The following is a 20,164-nucleotide window of genomic DNA, read 5'->3' as shown; positions in this document are numbered from 1 at the left end:
CTCTCCTTTCATCATTCTTACAGCCAGACATCTCTGACTAAAGTTTGTTTAAAAACATTCCTAAAAAACTCCTCTGCTAGACATTGTGACTTCACTTCAAATTGGCACCAGAATCTTCTCATTATTAGCACAAATTTTGTTAATTTCCTTGGGAATTGCCATATTTGTAGATATTCTGATTTGTCAGGTTTTGAAGCCTGATTCCCAAAGAGGACCTCTCTGGAATCTATATTTTGTGTGTTCCAGCAAAACATCTGTTCAGTTCCTTGCAGGCAGAGATGTGTGATTAGCAGACTGAATTTAATTATTTACACCTTTTATCAAGCAAAGCTCAGCTAGAAGTTCTCCCCCCACCCCAAGTTTTCTCTCCAAGAAAGATTTCAGTAAATTGTGATAAATAAAAAGGGTGATAGAGAAAGTAGGGAAGTATTGATAGATATTAACTTTCTCCTCACGTTCCCTTACATACCTACAACCCCCTTTCCTTGCAATTCTCTTTCAAAATACACACAATCTATAGCATGTTTATGTGTACAAAAAAATTATCTTTTAAGCTTTTAGTTGAAAAGTACTATGAACGGCATTCTGTCAAGAAAATGATACTTTGTACACTAGAAGAAATAACAGGCAACATTTTGAGTGGAAAGAGGATCATCACTGCACTATTGGTAGGATGTAGTGCTTTGGATCATTGCTGAAGTGTGTTTTAGTTTAGTTTTTTTTTTTTTAATAATGGTAGCAGCGATGAACACTACAGAAGCAAAATTATTTTACTGTTTGCTGTGCTGAAGTCGGATTGCTTATTAATGCAATTTTTTATCCTAATAGCTTTTGGAAATCCACTTCCGTGGTACCTATGTGAGAAAATAGCAAACTGACTCCAGGAAGTCAGTGGAGGCACAAAATCCTAGAAGACAAAATATTTTAAAAATAAGAATACTAAATAGTAGGTTATCACCTATGAAAATGAGAACTGGCGGTGTGAGTTATACCATCTTTCAACTATGTGTTTAACCAGCATGCACATTATTCTTTTCATGTTCAGCTGCAAACCCCTTAGAATTGAAGAAGTAGTCCCATTGATTTCAGTTGAACTACTTGTATGAGTAAGTGGCTTGCATTCTAGTCCTAAACTAGAAAACTAAGAACTGTATTTCAATTACAATTTGACTTCTCTACAAGTGGTTAGGGGACTACTAGTATATAAGCACTGGAAACTTGATCTCATATCCTGACTTAGCCCTGGTCTACACAACGAGTTTAGGTCGAATTTAGCAGCGTTAGGTCGATTTAACCCTGCACCCGTCCACACGACCAAGCCTGTTTTGTCAACTTAAAGGGCTCTTAAAATCGATTTCTGTACTCCTCCCTGGCAAGGGGAGTAGCGCTAAAATCTACCTTTCTGGGTCAAATTTGGGGTAGTGTGGACGCAATTCAACAGTATTGGCCTCCAGGAGCTATCCCAGAGTGCTCCATTGTGACCGCTCTGGACAGCACTCTCAACTCAGATGCATTGGCCAGGAAGTAGACAGGAAAAGCCCCGGGAACTTTTGAATTTCATTTCCTGTTTGGCCAGTGTGGAGAGCTGATCAGCACAGGTGACCATGGAGTCCCAGAATCGCAAAAGAGCTCCAGCATGGACTGAATGGGAGGTACTGGATCTGATCACTGTATGGGGAGAAGAATCCATGCAGGCAGAACTCCATTCCAAAAGACAAAATGCCAATATATTTGCCAAAATCTCCAAGGGCATAATGGACAGAGGCTACAACAGGGACACACAGCAGTGCTGCATGAAAGTTAAGGAGCTGAGGCAAGCCTACCAAAAAACAAAGGATCCAAACGGTCGCTCTGGGTCAGAGCCCCATACATGCTGCTTCTAAGATGAGCTGCATGCAATTCTAGGGGGAGCCCCTACCACTTCCCCACCCCTGTCCATGTACACCTGCATGGGGGGAGTCTCATGCAACAGGGATGAGGATTTTGTGGATGAGGAAGATGATGATGAGGAGGAAGTTGAGGTTAGCGCACAGCAGGCAAGCGGAGAATCCCTTCTCCCTGGCAGCCAGGAACTGTTCATCACCCTGGAGCCAATACCCTCCCAACCCTCCCAAGGCGGGCTCCTGGACCATGAAGACGGAGAAGGCACCTCTGGTGAGTGTACCTTTGTAAATATAATACAGGGTGTAAAAGCAAACATGTTTACTGATTAATTTGCCCTGAAGACTTGGGATGCATTTGCGGCCAGTATAGCTACTGGAAAAGTCTGTTAATGTGTCTGGGGATGGAGCGGAAATCCTCCAGGGACATCTCCATGAAGCTCTTCTGGAGGTACTCTCTGTGTTAGCCTCAGGAGAGTGATATCATTGATGGTCACCTGGCTGAAATACAGGAAATTTGTTTAAGAGGACATTCAGAAGTGCCCATTCCTGCTGGGCTGTTTGCCTTTGGCTGAAAAGAAATCATCCCTCCTGTTAGCCTCGCGGTGGGAGAGGTCCGTTCATGCTGAGCTGTTCGCGTTTGGCTGACAAGGATCTTCCCTGATACTACCCACGCAGTGTGTGTGGGGGTTAAGTGATCATCCCGGAAAATTGGGGAAGGTTGAGCTGTGCTGCACATTCACCCTAAAACCACAGCCCCTCCTTTTAAATGGCCAACCCAACGGGCTTTGCTTGGTATGGGAAAGGAGGGCGCTGCTGTTTAAAACGGTTCCCACATGTTATGAAGGTTGAAGAAGATGAAACCCTTTGCCTTACCATGGCTGCCCACAAGCCGAATTCTGTTGCCCAGCGGAGTGTGTGTGATGTCTCACTCCAAACCGGCAGGCACTCAATATAAGAGGCAAAATGCGACCTTGTACCAAAAGCACATGTGCTATGTAATGTGAATCGCTTGATTCAGTGTGAAATAGTCTTTCCTTTGTTCTCTAAAATGTATCTTTTTAAATACTACTCTCCCTTTTTTTCCTCCCGCACCTGCAAATGTTTCAATGCTCCCCCTATCGTCTCTGTCCCAGAGGCCAGCGCAGATTAGAAGGCGAAAAAACGCACTTGCAATGAAATGTTCTCAGAGCTCATATAGTCTTCCTGCACTGAAAGAGCTCAGCAGAATGCGTGGAGGCAAACAATGGCAGAGTCCAGGAAAGTGTTAAATGAACACGAGGACAGGAGGCAGGAGTGCAATGAAAGGAGGCAGGATGCAATGCTAAGTCTAATGGGGGAGCAAACTGACATGCTCAGGCATCTAGTGGAGCTGCAGGAAAGGCATCAGGAGCACAGACCGCCGCTGCAGCCCCTGTATAACCACCTGCCCTCTTACCCAAGTTCCATATCCTCCTCACCCAGATGCCTGAGAACACCGCTCGGGGGAGGCTACAGGCACCCAGCCACTCAACTCTGGAGGATTGCCCAAGCAACAGAAGGCTGGCATTCAATAAGTTTTGAACTGTAGTGTGGCCTTGTCCTTCCCGCCTCCCCTCATCACCATCCCACCCGGTGCTTCCCTCCTCACCCACCCCTCCAGGGCTACCTTGCGAGTTTTCCCCCTATTATTGTGATGAATTAATAAAGAATGCATGATTTTGAAACAATAATGACTGTATTGCCTCTGAAAGCGGTGATCGAAGCTGGGAGGTCAGTTGGCTTACAGGGAAGTAGAGTCAACCAAGGGGGCAGGTCTTCATCAAGGAGAAACAAACAGAACTGTCACACCGTAGCCTGGCCAGTCATGAAACTGGTTTTCAAAGCTTCTCTGATGTGCAGGGTGCCTAGCTGTGCTCTTCTAATTGCCCTGGTGTCTGGCTGCATGTAATCGGCTGCCAGGCGATTTGCCTCAGCCTCCCACCCCTCCATAAACATCTCCCCCTTACTCTCACAGATATTGTGGAGCGCACAGCAAGCAGTAATAACAATGGGAATATTGGTTTCGCTGAGGTCTAACCGAGTCAGTAAACTGCGCCAGCAAGCTTTTAAACATCCAAATGCACATTCTACCACCATTCTGCACTTGCTCAGCCTACAGTTGAACTGCTCCTTACTACTGTACAGTGTGCCTGTGTATGGCTTCATGAGCCATGGCATTAAGGGTTAGGCTGGGTCCCCAAGGATAACTATAGGCATTTCAACATCCCCAATGGTAATTTTCTGGTCTGGGAAGTAAGTTGCTTCCTGCAGCTGTTCAAACAGACCAGAGTTCCTAAAGATGTGAGCATCATGCACCTTTCTCGGCCATCCCACGTTGATGTTGGTGAAATGTCCCTTGTGATCCACCAGTGCTTACAGCACCATTGAGAAGTACCCCTTGCTGTTTACATACTGGCTGCCAAGGTGGCCCGGTCCCAAGATAGGGATATGTGTTCCATCTATCACCCCACCACAGTTAGGGAACCCCATTGCAGCAAAGCCATCCACTATGACCTGCACATTTCCCAGAGTCACTACCCTTGATAGCAGCAGCTCAGTGATTGTGTTGGCTACCTGGATCACAGCATCCCCCACAGTAGATTTACCCACTCCAAATTGATTCCTGACTCGGTAGCTGTCTGGTGTTGCAAGCTTCCACAGGGCTATCGCCATTCGCTTCTCAACTGTGAGGGCTGCTCTCATCTTGGTATTCTTGCGCTTCAGGGAAGGGGAAAGCAAGTCAGAAAGTTCCATGAAAGTGCTCTTATGCATGCGAAAGTTTTGCAGCCACTGGGAATCTTCCGAGACCCACAACAGTATGTGGTCCCACCAGTCTGTGCTTGTTTCCCAGGCCCAGAATCAGCATTCCATGTCATGAACCTGCCCCATTACCACCATGATGTCCAAATTGCCAGGGCCCGTGCTTTGAGAGAAGTCTGTGTCCATGTCCTCATCACTATCATGATCGCGCTGTCATCACCTCCTCGCCTGCTTTTGCAGGTTCTGCACAAACTGCAGGATCATGCACGAGGTGTTTGCAATGCTCACAACAGCAGCGGTGAGCTGAGTGGGCTCCATGCTTGCCGTGGTATGGTGTCTGCAGGAGAGCAGAGTTGTAGCGGAAGCGGTGGATGACGATGGATGCCACGAGAATAGATATGTATACAGAATGATAGAGGACCTGCGAGGTGGATTCATGGCACAAGAAGACCAGAGTTGCAGCAGAAGCGGTGGAGGACAACAGTTAGCACTGCGCACATTTCCCAAGGAAGAACACAAGTACCTGGGAGCACATGACAGACAACATGGGGAAATTTGTTATTGAGACAAGAGCAGCAGAGCAGAGTTGCAGCAGAAATGGTGGATGACAACAGCGGTTAGCAGCCCTACCGCACCATCTGCTGACAGCAGTATGGCGTCTGCACGGAAAAAAGGTGCGAAACAATTGTCTGCCGTTGCTTTCACGGAGTGAGGGGCGACTGATGACATGTACCCAAACCCACCTGCGACAATGTTTTTGCCCCATCAGGCATTGGGAACTCAACCCAGAATTCCAATGGGCAGCAGAGACTGCAGGAACTGTGGTATAGCTACCCACAGTGCAATGCTCCGAAAGTCGACACTAGCCACAGTACTGTGGACTCACTCCACTGACTTAATGCGCTTATTGTGGAAATATGCAATTGACTGTATAAAATTGATTTCTAAAAATCGACTTCTATAAGATCGACCTAATTTCGTAGTGTAGACATGTCCCTAGTCTCCTCCTAGTCCCATGTGGATGTTTATGTACAATTTGGCACAACTAAGGATCTAGTACTAGAATGAGGGTTATTCTGTTAAAGAGGTGCATCAGTAGTGGAGGATGAGGCTAAGATGCAATAAAGGGAAAAGCTGGCTGAGACTTTTTGGGAGTTTCCTTTTCTAGGACCCTTTAGTGTTTATGTCAATCACTGTGGGAAGAGCTTTTCTGGCGTCTTAATGTCTGATCTTGTCCCTGCCACATCCAAGATTTTCCCTATGCCTGTTTTTCAGATTCTGTGCACTGAATGATGGGAGATAGGTGGGAGTAAAGAGCAGCTGGCAATGCATCCTGGTCCCTTTGCTCCAAGCTCTTATATCACAAATAAACTGCCTTTCAATAAAACAGTGACTTTTATATTATTCTTTTGAGCAGCTAACGCTGCTCCTAGTGGTCCCGCAGGGTTTCCATGAACACAGTTGTGATGTAGTCAACAAAGAAAAAATAGCACAGCAAAGCTAATGCAGTGTTTTTGCTCTGCTGTGCGTGGATTGATGCTGCATTGGAGCAGCTGCTGCCTTTCCCCAACAATTCTGTGCTTCTGAATGCTGTGTAGCCATGAAACTCCCCAGATATCTTTTTCAAGAACAGTCCTTTAAAAATAATCCAATGGAATTTTATTTATTATTAGTGTTAAACCATAATCTCCCTGGAGTTAGTGTGAGATTGGGTTGGGGAATATACAGAGGTAAGAAAGAGGTTTTCTGTTTGATTCCCTGACATGTGGTCAAACTGACCTGCTGTTTGGTATCTCATTCCAGCTAGTGTGCATGATCTAATGAAATGAACAGAAGTCAGAGATCTGTGGAAGCAATGCAAGAAAAGGAAGGTTAAATTTAATTTCGGTTTGGGAAAAAACATGTTCAGATAATCAGCTTTCCGTATGTCATGGTCTTCAGAACAACAGTGAGGCTGTGACAATAATGAAACTGTAAGATAAAAAAAAAACACAGTTATACATGGGTGTGGCTGCTTCCTCTGTCCAGTTCTCCTGAGTCTTGAAAGGAAATTGGAACGCCTCGTGCTATGACCCCAAAGTCAACTCTCCCTGTTACCTACCATCCACTGCAGTTCTTGTTGTATATTGCAGGGCCAGATTAAATGTTGTGCTATGGCCCCTTTGAGCTCGCTAGGCTAGGCTACAGTTGTGCAAAGGGGTTGTAGTCAGGCATAAGACCTCGCCAGGAAATATCCCTACTACAGAGAGACTTGGTGCCACCTCTATAGCAGTCCCTAGAGCAGGAGACATGCATGGATGGATTGGAGGAGTAAGAAAGGGGTATCTGGGGTAGGAGGAGGTGTGGCTGGGATGGACCTGCATGCAGAGTTTCTGTGGTCCTGTAAAGTCCTATAGAACTCTGTCGTTGCAATGGGGGTGCAGCTGCACTGGTCCTTGCAATCCCTGAATAGCAGAGGGTCAAGTTTTGTCCCCCATGTCCCTGCACTGCACCAGCACAGGATGAAACTCCTGGTTTCCTCTACATAGCTTCCAGTTGTGTTCTTCAGGTGGAATATGCTTAACCCATCTGTTGCAGGCAGATATTTTCTTGTCTGCCACACATGGCAATTAGTTTACTATTGAGATTATTTATTTGGCAGACAGCAGAAAGGCAGATATTCAAAACAATGTTTTGGTCTGTATAGAAAAGAAAGCCATGCTTGTATTGGTGTGTCATGTTGAAGTGTGTTTGAAAGGGGGATGAACTGGCTGCAGTCATGAACTCTGAACATGGGGGCGTTTGCGGTTAGGGAAGAGTGTATTCTGGTAACCACATCTGATGGTGCAGAGGCCCAGCACCACTTCTAACAGGTCCTAACAGTTGTAACTCTCCAGTTCTCCACATGATGATCAGCAGCCCCCACAGAGGGTGGGACTGCCAGGAGGTCTCTGCTGTTTCTGAGTGCCAGTGCACAGCTGACAAATTTTGGTCAGTCCCATGTATGACATTTTATAAACACTATGTAATTGATTTGGATATTTGCAATAATTTGCATACAACTGTAATTGTCATCTTTTGAAGAAGTGGACGTCCTGTAGAGGCAACGGGGGTAGTTGTCTCTATGTTCCATGCGGTTCTTGGTCTCTCTTCTGAGTCTTCTAGTTAGTGCAACATGCTGTGGTGAATTTAAGAGTGACAGCTGGAACTGAGACCCAAACTCAGCTCATATAGAAGCCACCAAAGATCCGTTAGACAGGAGCAGTTTTTAATCTCTGTTGAGCTGAGCTGGATTCAGATCGGTAGCCTACAGATGAAAGACTCTGTGCTCATTACGAATGCCCTGAGGCATCCAGTTCCTCAGTAGGTACTAATTTAAAAGGCACTAAATAATTGCACTAAAAGAATGAGTGTAGCCCCCCCGTACTGTTCTCTAGCCCAGTATGAGGTTGTTCAAGATAGGGGAAGCCTGTCTTGTGACTTTTTACACAACTTCGGGAAACTGGGCCTGAGACTCCTTTGTGTGCTCTGTTGTGTGTTGGGGTATGTCTACGCTGCGAAGTTGTCGACAAAACTTTTGTCTTTCACGGGTACTTTAAAAAGCCCCCCGTGAAAGACAAAAGTTTTGCCAACGCAAGTGGCAGTGTGAACGCAGCTTTGTTGGCAGGAGCACTCTCCTGCTGACAAAGCTAATGCCGCTCATGGGGCTGGAAGTATTTTGTCAGCAAAAGTGCCGACAAGGTACTGACAGAGCATTTACACACACTGACTTTTTTAGCAACAAGGCTGTGTTGACACAGCCTTGTCACTAAAATCTGCATGGTGTAGACAAGCCTTCAGTGTGTGTTCACCTCAGACCAGACCCACTCATACAAACCACCAGGAACAAGACTTTATTCTGCAAAGAATGTAGAACAGGATTAGTCCAGCAGCCGCCTCTCTGCTTGCCTCCTACATGTTTCCAGCTCAGTCAGTGCTGACACCTCTTGCTGGGAGGGCAGAGGGTTCACTCGAGCAGGAACCAGGAAGTTCTCCCGACATGCCACAGTTTGTGGTCCACAACTTGTAGTTCCCACAGCTGCTGTTGAAGCACGCTTTGGGCTACATAAGGTTGAAAAGTCAAGCACTCAAAAGTAGAAAATGCCAGAAGGAAACTTGCCCATGTAATAGGGCTGGCGGAAAATTATCTGTTAAAACTGTTTTTCACCAGAAAATTCAACTAAACAGTGAGCGGTTTTTGGGGGTTTTTTTGAGACGTGTCTTCTGAAAACTTTGATATTTTTTTTCTTTTGTCAAAAAACCAAATGCCCCCAAACCAAAATACTTTGGCTGTAAACCAAAATAATTCTATTTGGAATTGTTGCCATCATGCCTCATGGAAGATGGAGTTCAGCTGTGTCATGTTCCTATTTTTCTCTATGCACTAGATTCCCTAGCAGGACTACATCTCCCCTGGTACACCACGGCTAGGGACATCCATGATGCACTGACTCCCCTCATAAAGAAGGGGGTAGTGTGGTGAATCATGGGAGAAATAGTCTGACAGGGTGCCGTGTTCCTGGCACTAGGAACTGCCTGGTCTAATGGCAAGATCAGTGTTTACACACAGCTTAGCCAAGCATGTAGGTTTGGCCCATTCAATCTGAAAGGTAACGTTGGTGGAACTTGGCTTTTGCATATTTGAGAGCTGGTTTCTTTTTCCAGTTCTACCAGAAGTGATCTTGTCCAACCTCTGTTGTTTTATTTGTAAAATGGGGAGAATTATATAAAGGTCTATTTGGAGACTTAAGCATTGGGTTAACTCATATGCTTTGTCTTTGCAGAACTGGATCCTGTCTTAATATCGATCATTGTTATTTTTTTCCAAAGACAAACACAAACTTACACTTTCAGTGTGAATAATATTTATATTGGACTAATGAAGAGCAAGAAAAAACAAAAATAGTTTCTGTGAGAGAGAGTGAGCAGAGTGCATCGCCTCTGTAACTTACACCAACACTGTCTTAAAATGTCACCTGCCTCTTCAGGCAGCACTCTTCTAGAAATGTAAAGGGTACAGTACGTGAGAAAAATTAAATTGCTTCTTTATTACAGCTATAAAATAATAAGAATACCTTATGTTTACATTGAAACAAATATTTTAAATCCTGGTTTTCATTAAAAACACTTTAAAAAAAACCCAACAAACAACAGCATGTTGATACCAAATGTAAAAATCCCATTCCAAGCTCTCCCACATTAACTCCATAACAATAGTTAATAAAATAATTCAAGCGTAACCCTAAACCTATACACAAGTACAGGATGACAAGAGTTTCTAAGGAGCCACTTCTGCTTCATCTATATCTTGAAAGAATTCCCTTTCTATCTAAATGCAAATTACGCTATGTCTACGCTAGAGACCTTACAGCTGCGCTGCTGTAAACTCTCCCATTGGCATAATTACATCACACCGAACGAGCGGCGGTAGCTATGTCGGCGGGAGAGCGTCTCCCACTGACATAGCACTATCCACACCAGCGCTTCTGTTGGTGTGACTTATGTCGGTCAGGGTGTGGTTTTTTTTCACACCTGAGTGACATAAGTTTTCCTGACAAAAGTGTTAGTGTAGACATAGCCTTATTCTAAGGATGCGATCTGGGACAGGAATGCAAACCATTCTGCTTCAACTGGAGCAGCATTCTCTTTCCATTATTTTAACTTGACTCTCTTTACTACCAATAGAACTATTATCAAGAAAGTCATCTTCAGAACCTGAAGTGTCCATCAGCATCAATGCTGGTGTAGGCAAAATATTTGAGGCAAGAGCATCATACCTTCTCTTCAACAATTTTACCCCCAGACTTTACCCAGTTCAGTATCCTCAAAACATAGGACTAAATCTCCTCATCTAACATTTTCAGCCTCGACTAATCTTAAACCCAGCCTTTTCATCTTGGACTGCCCACTGCACTTTTTTGTGATATTTTGAAACACTGTAATCTAAAAATTGAATTTTCTTCTGCCCTGTCACAACAGATCAACTGTACTAATCCATAGTATCACTCTTTGCATATGAATTGTTCTCAAGACATGACGCTACACTTTAACACTATTAAAAAATGAATATACTGGATGCCAGATGTGGATAGCATCTTTTTATTTTTATAGGAGGAAGCCCAAATCACATTCTGATGCCATTCATGGTAGGTTATCAACAGATCTCTCAAACGGTGTCTTGTAAATATTGTCAGATATTGGACTTAGCCCCACAAACCACACCCTTAACTTTATTCAGGCTGAAAAAAGCTTCCTCCTAATCAGTTAAAACCCTTCTGCTGGCAACACCCCTTTTTAAATCTGAGACAAATTCTCATACAATGTAACAACATAATCTATATTGATAAAAAAATATTCTAAACAAACATGGTTCTTGCCCTTCTTTAGAAACTGATGAGAGTACTTGTTTCAAATTAGTTTTCTATCAAATTTAGTCCCATTTTCTGTTTATGAAATGAAATGAAACTTTTCCTGAATTCTCCTAATAATTCATTATTTATAGTGTTCATCAAATTGTTTGTCCAAACACATTTTAATGTCTGGCGCTGAACCAGCTGACTTTGGCTATTTACTAATCCCTGGGGGGCGGGGGAGGGGGATTATGGTAAGTGATTGGTCCTGAACTCGCATGTTATCTCTGTTCCATGATGGTATGGCTTTTAAACTTTTTAAACAGGAGACAGCTAAATTACATATGGCAAATAATGAATAACAGCATCTTGGAACAATTGAGGTCCTTGCACTGCTCCTTGCTAGAAGTGTTAGCTACCCCAGCTGGCAGTGATCCTTCCTTCCTTCCGCACTGTGATTAGCAGAGATTGCTGGGATTGGAGGAAAGCATGCATTATATTTTCAAAAGGAATGATACAGTGAATGCTCTCCCTGATTGCTCTAAGAAGCATTGTACATCTTTGAGGCACAATGCCGCCCAGCAGTCCTGTTGGGGTGATACATCCCTGTGCTGGGCCTTAAAGGAACAATCAAGCTCATAGTAGATAATATGAATCTACATGGCAGTGTTCAGAGAGACAGAAGCTAAAGTTTGTTCGAGAATAGTACTGAGTATCAAGCATATAAGTATATGAAATTATACGTGTAACTCTAGATCAAGGATGCAAGTTCAGTGTCAAACACAGCAAAGGGATCCAATAACATTTTTCTTCCTAAACCCTTAAATAAGTTCTTCTGTAGCAGCTTATGAGTACAGCAGGTGTTCCACTCTGGAGTTGTATATTGATGCCTCCAGGATTTCTCTGAGATATAAAATCAGAAGGGGATCAGAGAGTAAATCAACCAGAAAGAATGCCTGATGTTCTGAGATTTTTTTTAAAGCAGCATTGACATATATTTTTATTAAATATAAACCTTTCTAAATGAATTTCAATATCATAGAATTAAAAATATACAAATTTAAACTTCACTTACTTCACAGGAGAGTCAGTTTGTATGCACATTATAATGAGGTATCTGTAACCAGAGAGCGTGCTGTAATGGATTTCACTGTAACAGTTAAAGCAGGAGTAATACTAGGTCTGATGGCAAAGACTACAAACCCCCAGTCTTTCTCCCATTGAGGTCAATAGGAATTTTGCCAACAAATGGAACGGTCAAGCACTTAGTGTACAACAAGTGAACTGGGAGACCCTCAAATGAGAAATATTAGTACTCTGTGTTGGTTATCATTTACCTGTATTAGTAGATCCAAGGTATTGAAAAAAGAAAGGGGAGCATAGTATAAGTGACCTGCACTACCAATGCATTTTTAAAAGGTAAAGGGTCCTTGTGATAGAACTGGGAAACAGTCTTTGGACATTGATTTTATTGTAAGTGCATATACGTGTTGATAATCGGTGCATCTTATAAAGGAATAAAATTAACTAATTCCAGATAGTTCTCTATTGGGGGTTGAGGTAGCTCACCTGGATACAGTTCTGACATTTCTTGTGCTAGGTGTTTGAGGACTTAGTTGGGAAAAGTAACAGAGTAAAGTTGTTGGAGACAGGGACTTTTTTGGTGTAGGTTTTGTTTGAACCTGCAATCTAGGGGGCAGATCCTCAGCTGCTGTGAATTGTCAGAGATCCATTGACAGTTTAAGAGTTAAAAAAAAACACAACTGAACATAGCTGATGTAAATTGCGTCAAGGGCTTGCTGCTTAGGGGAGTATGCTCTACAAAAGCAATAGTAGAGATCAACAGTCCATATATCCCGCAGAGTCACAGAGAGGTGACACTCACCTCTCCAGGCCAATAGGGGCTGTGGGAAGGGCGGCCAGCACATCCCTCGTCCCGCACCGCTTCCCACGGCCCCCACTGACCCAGATGGACTGTCTCAAAGGAAAGTACAGCTAGGAGGACCAGATTATTTTAGGGCTTGTCTACACTTACTGGGGGATTGATGAGTGGCAATCGATGCATCGGTGGTCGATTTAGGTGTCTAGTGAAGACCCGCTAAATCAACCACAGATCGCTCTCCTGTCTACTCTGTACTCCACTGGATTGAGAGGAGTAGGGGGAGTCGACAGGTGAGCATCTCCCGTTGACATCACATAGTGTGGACCCTGTGGTAAGTAGGTCTAAGCTACGTCGATTTGAGTTACACTATTCACGTAACTCAAACTGCATAGTTTAGATCAAATTTCCCCTGTAATGTAGACAAAGCCTTGGTCTCCCCCTCCCCACTAAAAAAGTGTTTTCTTGGGCTCAGTCCTGCAAACAATAGTATGTATTTAAGTAAATTGATTTTGCAAGCCAAGTTACTCGTGCATGAGTGTTTGCAGGACTGGGCCCTGAGCATGGGAAAAGAGAGTTATCCTCACCTGTAGGAATTATTTTTTAATGATTGACTTTCGGTATATCTATTTAGTATTATTTTTTTAATATTCCATACATGTATGTTCCTGATGTCGGTGTCTGTACACAAAGAAATCTACTGACCATGTGTGTATAATTTCCCACCATGGTTACTTATTCTTTTTAAAGTCATTGCTATGATATACATTTTTAATTCTTGTTGCATGTTACTGTTAAATATATATATACCTAAGCTGTAACCTTCACTGTCTTGGTATTAAACTGTAGATTTTGAATGGCTTCCTTTACAAATGGTGCCTCTGCGCACTCCAGATTGATGAGGGTTGCCAGTCTTTGTCCTTTTAAAAAATGCCACTTCTGAGGAGGATTCCTTATTGGAATGATGTCACAGATCTACCTAAGTCATTAAATGGTGCCATTTCTGGAAGTCCCATTTTTGGAAGCTGTACTTGTGGGAATACTAAAATCAGTGATTAAGGAATGCACACATAGAGTAGACTGGGTGTACAAATATACAGAGATATTAATCTTCAGAGCTCTGACTTGTACCTGGTCAGCTCATGTCTACATTTAAGTGCTGTTTTTCTTTGAAAGTCAAATAAATGAAAAATAGTGATAGAAAGGAGTGTGAATTGAACTGCAATAGCATATTTGATTTTTTTTCTTTTAAAAGTTATATATTTAATTTTTACATCTCTGTCCAGTCAGAGAGAGAAGAGAATTTGTGATCAGAGAACAAGAATTAAACAACAATTAGGTGTGTAAATCAGATATGTAGTACTAGAGAAGGCTTTTTCTCTGGGTCTTTCTGTGGACTCCGGTGTGGTATCTGTTTATTATAGTGCATTAGCACTGCTATTTCTGATACTTTGGGAAGGGTTTTCATGAAATTATAACTTCTCATTGTACACCACCATAGGCTACCAGTGTGGGAATTGAAGAATAAAAATAATTACAGCCATTACTTTTACTACAACTTCAGCTGATGGCTGATGTGGGACTCAGTTAATAAATAAAAAGGATAATACAAGTAATAGCAATCAGCATGGGCTTATGGAAAATAGATCTTGTCAAACTAACTTGACATAATTTTTAATGAGTTTGGTCGATAAAGTAATAATGTTCATGTAATACACCTAGACTTCTGTTAGGCAAATGCCTTGGTACCATACTACGTTTTGATTAAGAAACTAGAGTGATGCCAAATCAAGATGACACACATTAAATGGATTACAAACTGGATAACTTGTCAACTGCTGGAAATGGCCCACCTTGATTATCACTACAAAAGGTTTTTTGTTTTTTTCTCTTTCCTGCTGGTAATAGCTCACGTTACCTGATCACTCTCATTACAGTGTGTATGGTAACACCCATTGTTTCATGTTCTGTGTATATAAAATCTCCCCACTGTATTTTCCACTGCATGCATCCGATGAAGTGAGCTGTAGCTCACGAAAGCTTAACCTCAAATAAATTTGTTAGTCTCTAAGCCCTGGTCTACACTAGGACTTTAGGTCGAATTTAGCAGCGTTAAATCGATTTAAACCTGCACCCGTCCACACAGTGAAGCCCTTTATTTCGACTTAAAGGGCTCTTTAAATCGATTTCCTTACTCCACCCCTGACAAGTGGATTAGCGCTTAAATCGACGTTCCCAGCTCGAATTTGGGGTACTGTGGACACAATTCGATGGTATTGGCCTCCGGGAGCTATCCCAGAGTGCTCCATTCTGACCGCTCTGGACAGCACTCTCAACTCAGATGCACTGTCCAGGTAGACAGGAAAAGAACCGTGAACTTTTGAATCTCATTTCCTGTTTGGCCAGCGTGGCAAGCTGCAGGTGACCATGCAGAGCTCATCAGCACAGGTGACCATGATGGAGTCCCAGAATCGCAAAAGAGCTCCAGCATGGACCGAACGGGAGGTACGGGATCTGATCGCTGTTTGGGGAGAGGAATCCGTGCTATCAGAACTCCGTTCCAGTTTTCGAAATGCCAAAACCTTTGTGAAAATCTCCCAGGGCATGAAGGACAGAGGCCATAACAGGGACCCGAAGCAGTGCCGCGTGAAACTGAAGGAGCTGAGGCAAGCCTACCAGAAAACCAGAGAGGCAAACAGCCGCTCTGGGTCAGAGCCCCAAACATGCCGCTTCTATAATGAGCTGCATGCCATTTTAGGGGGTTCAGCCACCACTACCCCAGCCGTGTTGTTTGACTCCTTCAATGGAGATGGAGGCAATACGGAAGCAGGTTTTGGGGACGAAGAAGATGAGGAGGAGGAGGAGGTTGTAGATAGCTCACAGCAAGCAAGCGGAGAAACCGGTTTTCCCGACAGCCAGGAACTGTTTCTCACCCTAGACCTGGAGCCAGTACCCCCCGAACCCACCCAAGGCTGCCTCCTGGACCCAGCAGGCGGAGAAGGGACCTCTGGTGAGTGTACCTTTTAAAATGCTATACATGGTTTAAAAGCAAGCATGTGAAAGGATTACTTTGCCCTGGCATTTGCGGTTCTCCTAGATGTAGTCCTAAAGCCTTTGCAAAAGGTTTCTGGGGAGGGCAGCCTTATTTCGTCCTTCATGGTAGGACACTTTTATCACTCCAGGCCAGTAACACATACTCGGGAATCACTGTAGAACAAAGCATTGCAGTGTATGTTTGCTGGCATTCAACCAAAATCCGTTCTTTCTCTCTCTGTGTTATCCTCAGGAGAGTGAGATATAATTCATGGTCACCTGGTTGAAATAGGGTGCTTTTCTTCAGGGACACATTCCTGCTGGGCTGTTTGCCTGTGGCTGAACAGAAATGTTCCCCGCTGTTAGCCACGGGGAGGGGGGAGGGTTGAGGGGGTAGTCACGCGGTGGGAGGAGGCAAAATGCGACCTTGTAACGAAAGCACATGTGCTATGTATGTAATGTTAACAGCAAGGTTTACCCTGAAAGAGTGTAGCGACTGTTTTATAAAATGTGTCTTTTTAAATACAGCTGTCCCTTTTTTTTTCTCCACCAGCTGGATGTGTTTCAATGATCACAGGATCTTCTCCTTCCCAGAGGCTAGTGAAGCTTAGAAAGAAAAAAAAACGCACTCGAGATGAAATGTTCTCCGAGCTAATGCTGTCCTCCCACACTGACAGAGCACAGACGAATGCGTGGAGGCAAATAATGTCAGAGTGCAGGAAAGCACAAAATGACCGGGAGGAGAGGTGGAGGGCTGAAGAGAGTAAGTGGCGGGCTGAAGAGAGTAAGTGGCGGGCTGAAGACAGGGCTGAAGCTCAAATGTGGCGGCAGCATGATGAGAGGAGGCAGGATTCAATGCTGAGGCTGCTGCAGGACCAAACCAGAATGCTCCAGTGTATGGTTGAGCTGCAGCAAAGGCAGCTGGAGCACAGACTGCCACTGCTGCCCCTCTGTAACCAACCGCCCTCCTCCCCAAGTTCCATAGCCTCCACACCCAGACGCCCAAGAACGCGGTGGGGGGGCCTCCGGCCAACCAGCGACTCCACCACAGAGGATTGCCCAAAAAAAGGAAGGCTGTCATTCAATAAATTTTAAAGTTGTAAACTTTTAAAGTGCTGTGCTTAAAGTGCTGTGTGGCATTTTCCTTCCCTCCTCCACCACCCCTCCTGGGCTACCTTGGTAGTCATCCCCCTATTTGTGTGATGAATGAATAACGAATGCATGACTGTGAAGCAGCAATGACTTTATTGCCTCTGCAAGCGGTGATTAAAGGGAGGAGGGGACGGTGGTTAGCTTACAGGGAAGTAGAGTGAACCAAGGGGCGGGGGGTTTCATCAAGGAGAAACAAACAGAACTTTCACACTGTAGCCTGGCCAGTCATGAAACTGGTTTTCAAAGCTTCTCTGATGCGTACCGTGCCCTCCTGAGCTCTTCTAACCGCCCTGGTGTCTGGCTGCGCGTAACCAGCAGCCAGGCGATTTGCCTCAATCTCCCACCCCGCCATAAACGTCTCCCCCTTACTCTCACAGATATTGTGGAGCACACAGCAAGCAGTAATAACAGTGGGAATATTGGTTTCGCTGAGGTCTAAGCGAGTCAGTAAACTGCGCCAGCGCGCCTTTAAACGTCCAAATGCACATTCTACCACCATTCTGCACTTGCTCAGCCTGTAGTTGAACAGCTCCTGACTACTGTCCAGGCTGCCTGTGTACGGCTTCATGAGCCATGGCATTAAGGGGTAGGCTGGGTCCCCAAGGATACATATAGGCATTTCAACATCCCCAACAGTTATTTTCTGGTCTGGGAAGAAAGTCCCTTCCTGCAGCTTTTGAAACAGACCAGAGTTCCTGAAGATGCGAGCGTCATGCACCTTTCCCGGCCATCCCACGTTGATGTTGGTGAAACGTCCCTTGTGATCCACCAGAGCTTGCAGCACTATCGAAAAGTACCCCTTGCGGTTTATGTACTCAGCGGCTTGGTGCTCTGGTGCCAAGATAGGGATATGGGTTCCGTCTATAGCCCCACCACAGTTAGGGAATCCCATTGCAGCAAAGCCATCCACTATGACCTGCACATTTCCCAGGGTCACTACCCTTGATATCAGCAGATCTTTGATTGCGTGAGCTACTTGCATCACAGCAGCCCCCACAGTAGATTTGCCCACTCCAAATTGATTCCCAACTGACCGGTAGCTGTCTGGCGTTGCAAGCTTCCACAGGGCTATCGCCACTCGCTTCTCAACTGTGAGGGCTGCTCTCATCCTGGTATTCATGCGCTTCAGGGCAGGGGAAAGCAAGTCACAAAGTTCCATGAAAGTGCCCTTAAGCATGCGAAAGTTTCGCAGCCACTGGGAATCGTCCCAGACCTGCAACACTATGCGGTCCCACCAGTCTGTGCTTGTTTCCCGAGCCCAGAATCGGCGTTCCACAGCATGAACCTGCCCCATTAGCACCATGATGCATGCATTGGCAGGGCCCATGCTTTCAGAGAAATCTGTGTCCATGTCCTGATCACTCACGGGACCGCGCTGACGTTGCCTCCTCGCCCGGTATCGCTTTGCCATGTTCTGGTGCTGCATATACTGCTGGATAATGCGTGTGGTGGTTGATGTGCTCCTAATTGCCAAAATGAGCTCAGCGGCCTCCATGCTTGCCTTGGTATGGCGTCCGCACAGAAAGAAGGCGCGGAACGATTGTCTGCCGTTGCTCTGACGGAGGGAGGGGCGACTGACGACACGGCTTACAGGGTTGGCTTCAGGGAGCTAAAATCAACAAAGGGTGTGCCTGTACATCAAGGAGTATTTCAGGCAGGACTGCACGGAGGGTTCCAATAAGAAATGGTGCACCAAAGTTATCGTTGTTATTGGAACAAGGAGGTTAGCCTGGCCTCTGATTGATACATGGCTAGATTAACCTCGCTGCGCCTTCTCTGTGACTGACTGCAGTGTGATCTAGACAGGGGAGGAGGAAAATGAGTCCAAAACAAATCTGGTCTATTTCTTGTTCTGACCCACTCCATCGATCCTTTACATCTTTGGCTGGCAGCAGACAAAAAAGGCGCGAAATGATTGTCTGCCCTTGCTTTCACGGGGGGAGGGAGGGTGGGAACGGGGTCCTGACGATATGTACCCAGAACCACCCGCGACAATGTTTTAGCCCCATCAGGCATTGGGATATCAACCCAGAATTCCAATGGGCAGCGGAGACTGCGGGAACTGTGGGATAGCTACCCACAGTGCAACGCTCCAGAAGTCGACGCTTGCCTCGGTACTGTGGAAGCGCTCCGCCGAGTTAATGCACTTAATGCACTTAGAGCATTTTCTGTGGGGACACACACACTCGAATATATAAAACCGATTTCAAAAAAACCGACTTCTATAAATTCGACCTAATTTCGTAGTGTAGACATACCCTAAGGTGCCACAAGTATTCCTTTTGTTTTTGCGGATACAGACTAACACGGCTGCTACTCTGAGCCCTGGCTAACTGATAGGTCTCAAAATGTAACTGTAAATGGGGAATCATCAAGCAGGTGTGCTTCTAGTGGGGTCCTACAGGAATTGGTTCTTGACTCTGTGCTGTTAAATATTTTTTTGGAAGAAAACACAAAATCATTTCTTATAAAGTTTGCAGATGACAAAAGATTGGGAGCGTGATTAAATAATGAGGAAGACAGGTCACTGAATGATCTGGATTGCTTGGTAAGATGGGCACAATCAAACAATATTCATTTAAGTATGGCCAAATATAGAGCCATACATCTAGGAAAATAGAATGTAGGCCAGACTTAGAGATTGGGGAACTCTATCCTGGGAAGCAGTGTCTCAAAAAGACTTGAGGGTCATGATTATCAGCTGAACATGAACTTGCAGCGCAATGCTCTGCCCCAGAGGAGTAATGCAATCTTTGGATGCATAAATAGGGCAATCTCAAGTAGGACTAGCGAGGTTCTGATACCTCTGAATTTGGCACTGTGAAACAACTACTAGAACACTGTGTCCAGAGCCTGATATGAATGGTCTCAGAGCCTGATCTGCAGCCAGAGCCCAAATGTCAAAGCAACATCTGTATAGCTATTTTTAGCATGTTAGCCCTAGGTTAGCTAAAACGAGTCTGTCAGCCCAGGCTACAAAAGTTGTTCCTCTCTGCTGTGTAGACATACCTATAAGACCGCGATTCTGTGCAGATTTACGCTTATGCTTCTCTTTATACCTTACAAGTACT

The 20,164-nt window shown here is 44.7% G+C and overlaps 2 protein-coding genes across 3 annotated transcripts in view; both read left to right on the top strand.

The window, feature by feature from the left end:
- Positions 1-20,164, top strand: part of PRKN (parkin RBR E3 ubiquitin protein ligase) — a 1,259,306-nt gene that overhangs the window by 757,409 nt on the left and 481,733 nt on the right. The window lies entirely within an intron of this gene.
- LOC144930366 (uncharacterized) lies at positions 15,336-17,204 on the top strand. Its single transcript, XM_078851924.1, has 2 exons — positions 15,336-15,918; positions 16,495-17,204. The coding sequence occupies exons 1-2, from the start codon at positions 15,336-15,338 to the stop codon at positions 17,034-17,036; spliced, it is 1,125 nt and encodes a 374-aa protein (XP_078708050.1). The 3' UTR covers positions 17,037-17,204.

This window comes from Lepidochelys kempii, chromosome 3 (assembly GCF_965140285.1).
Source record: "Lepidochelys kempii isolate rLepKem1 chromosome 3, rLepKem1.hap1, whole genome shotgun sequence".
In the NCBI taxonomy this organism is placed as follows: Eukaryota; Metazoa; Chordata; order Testudines; family Cheloniidae; genus Lepidochelys; species Lepidochelys kempii.
The sequence above is the reverse complement of the archived record's forward strand: the minus strand, read 5'-3'. Positions and strand labels throughout refer to the sequence as shown.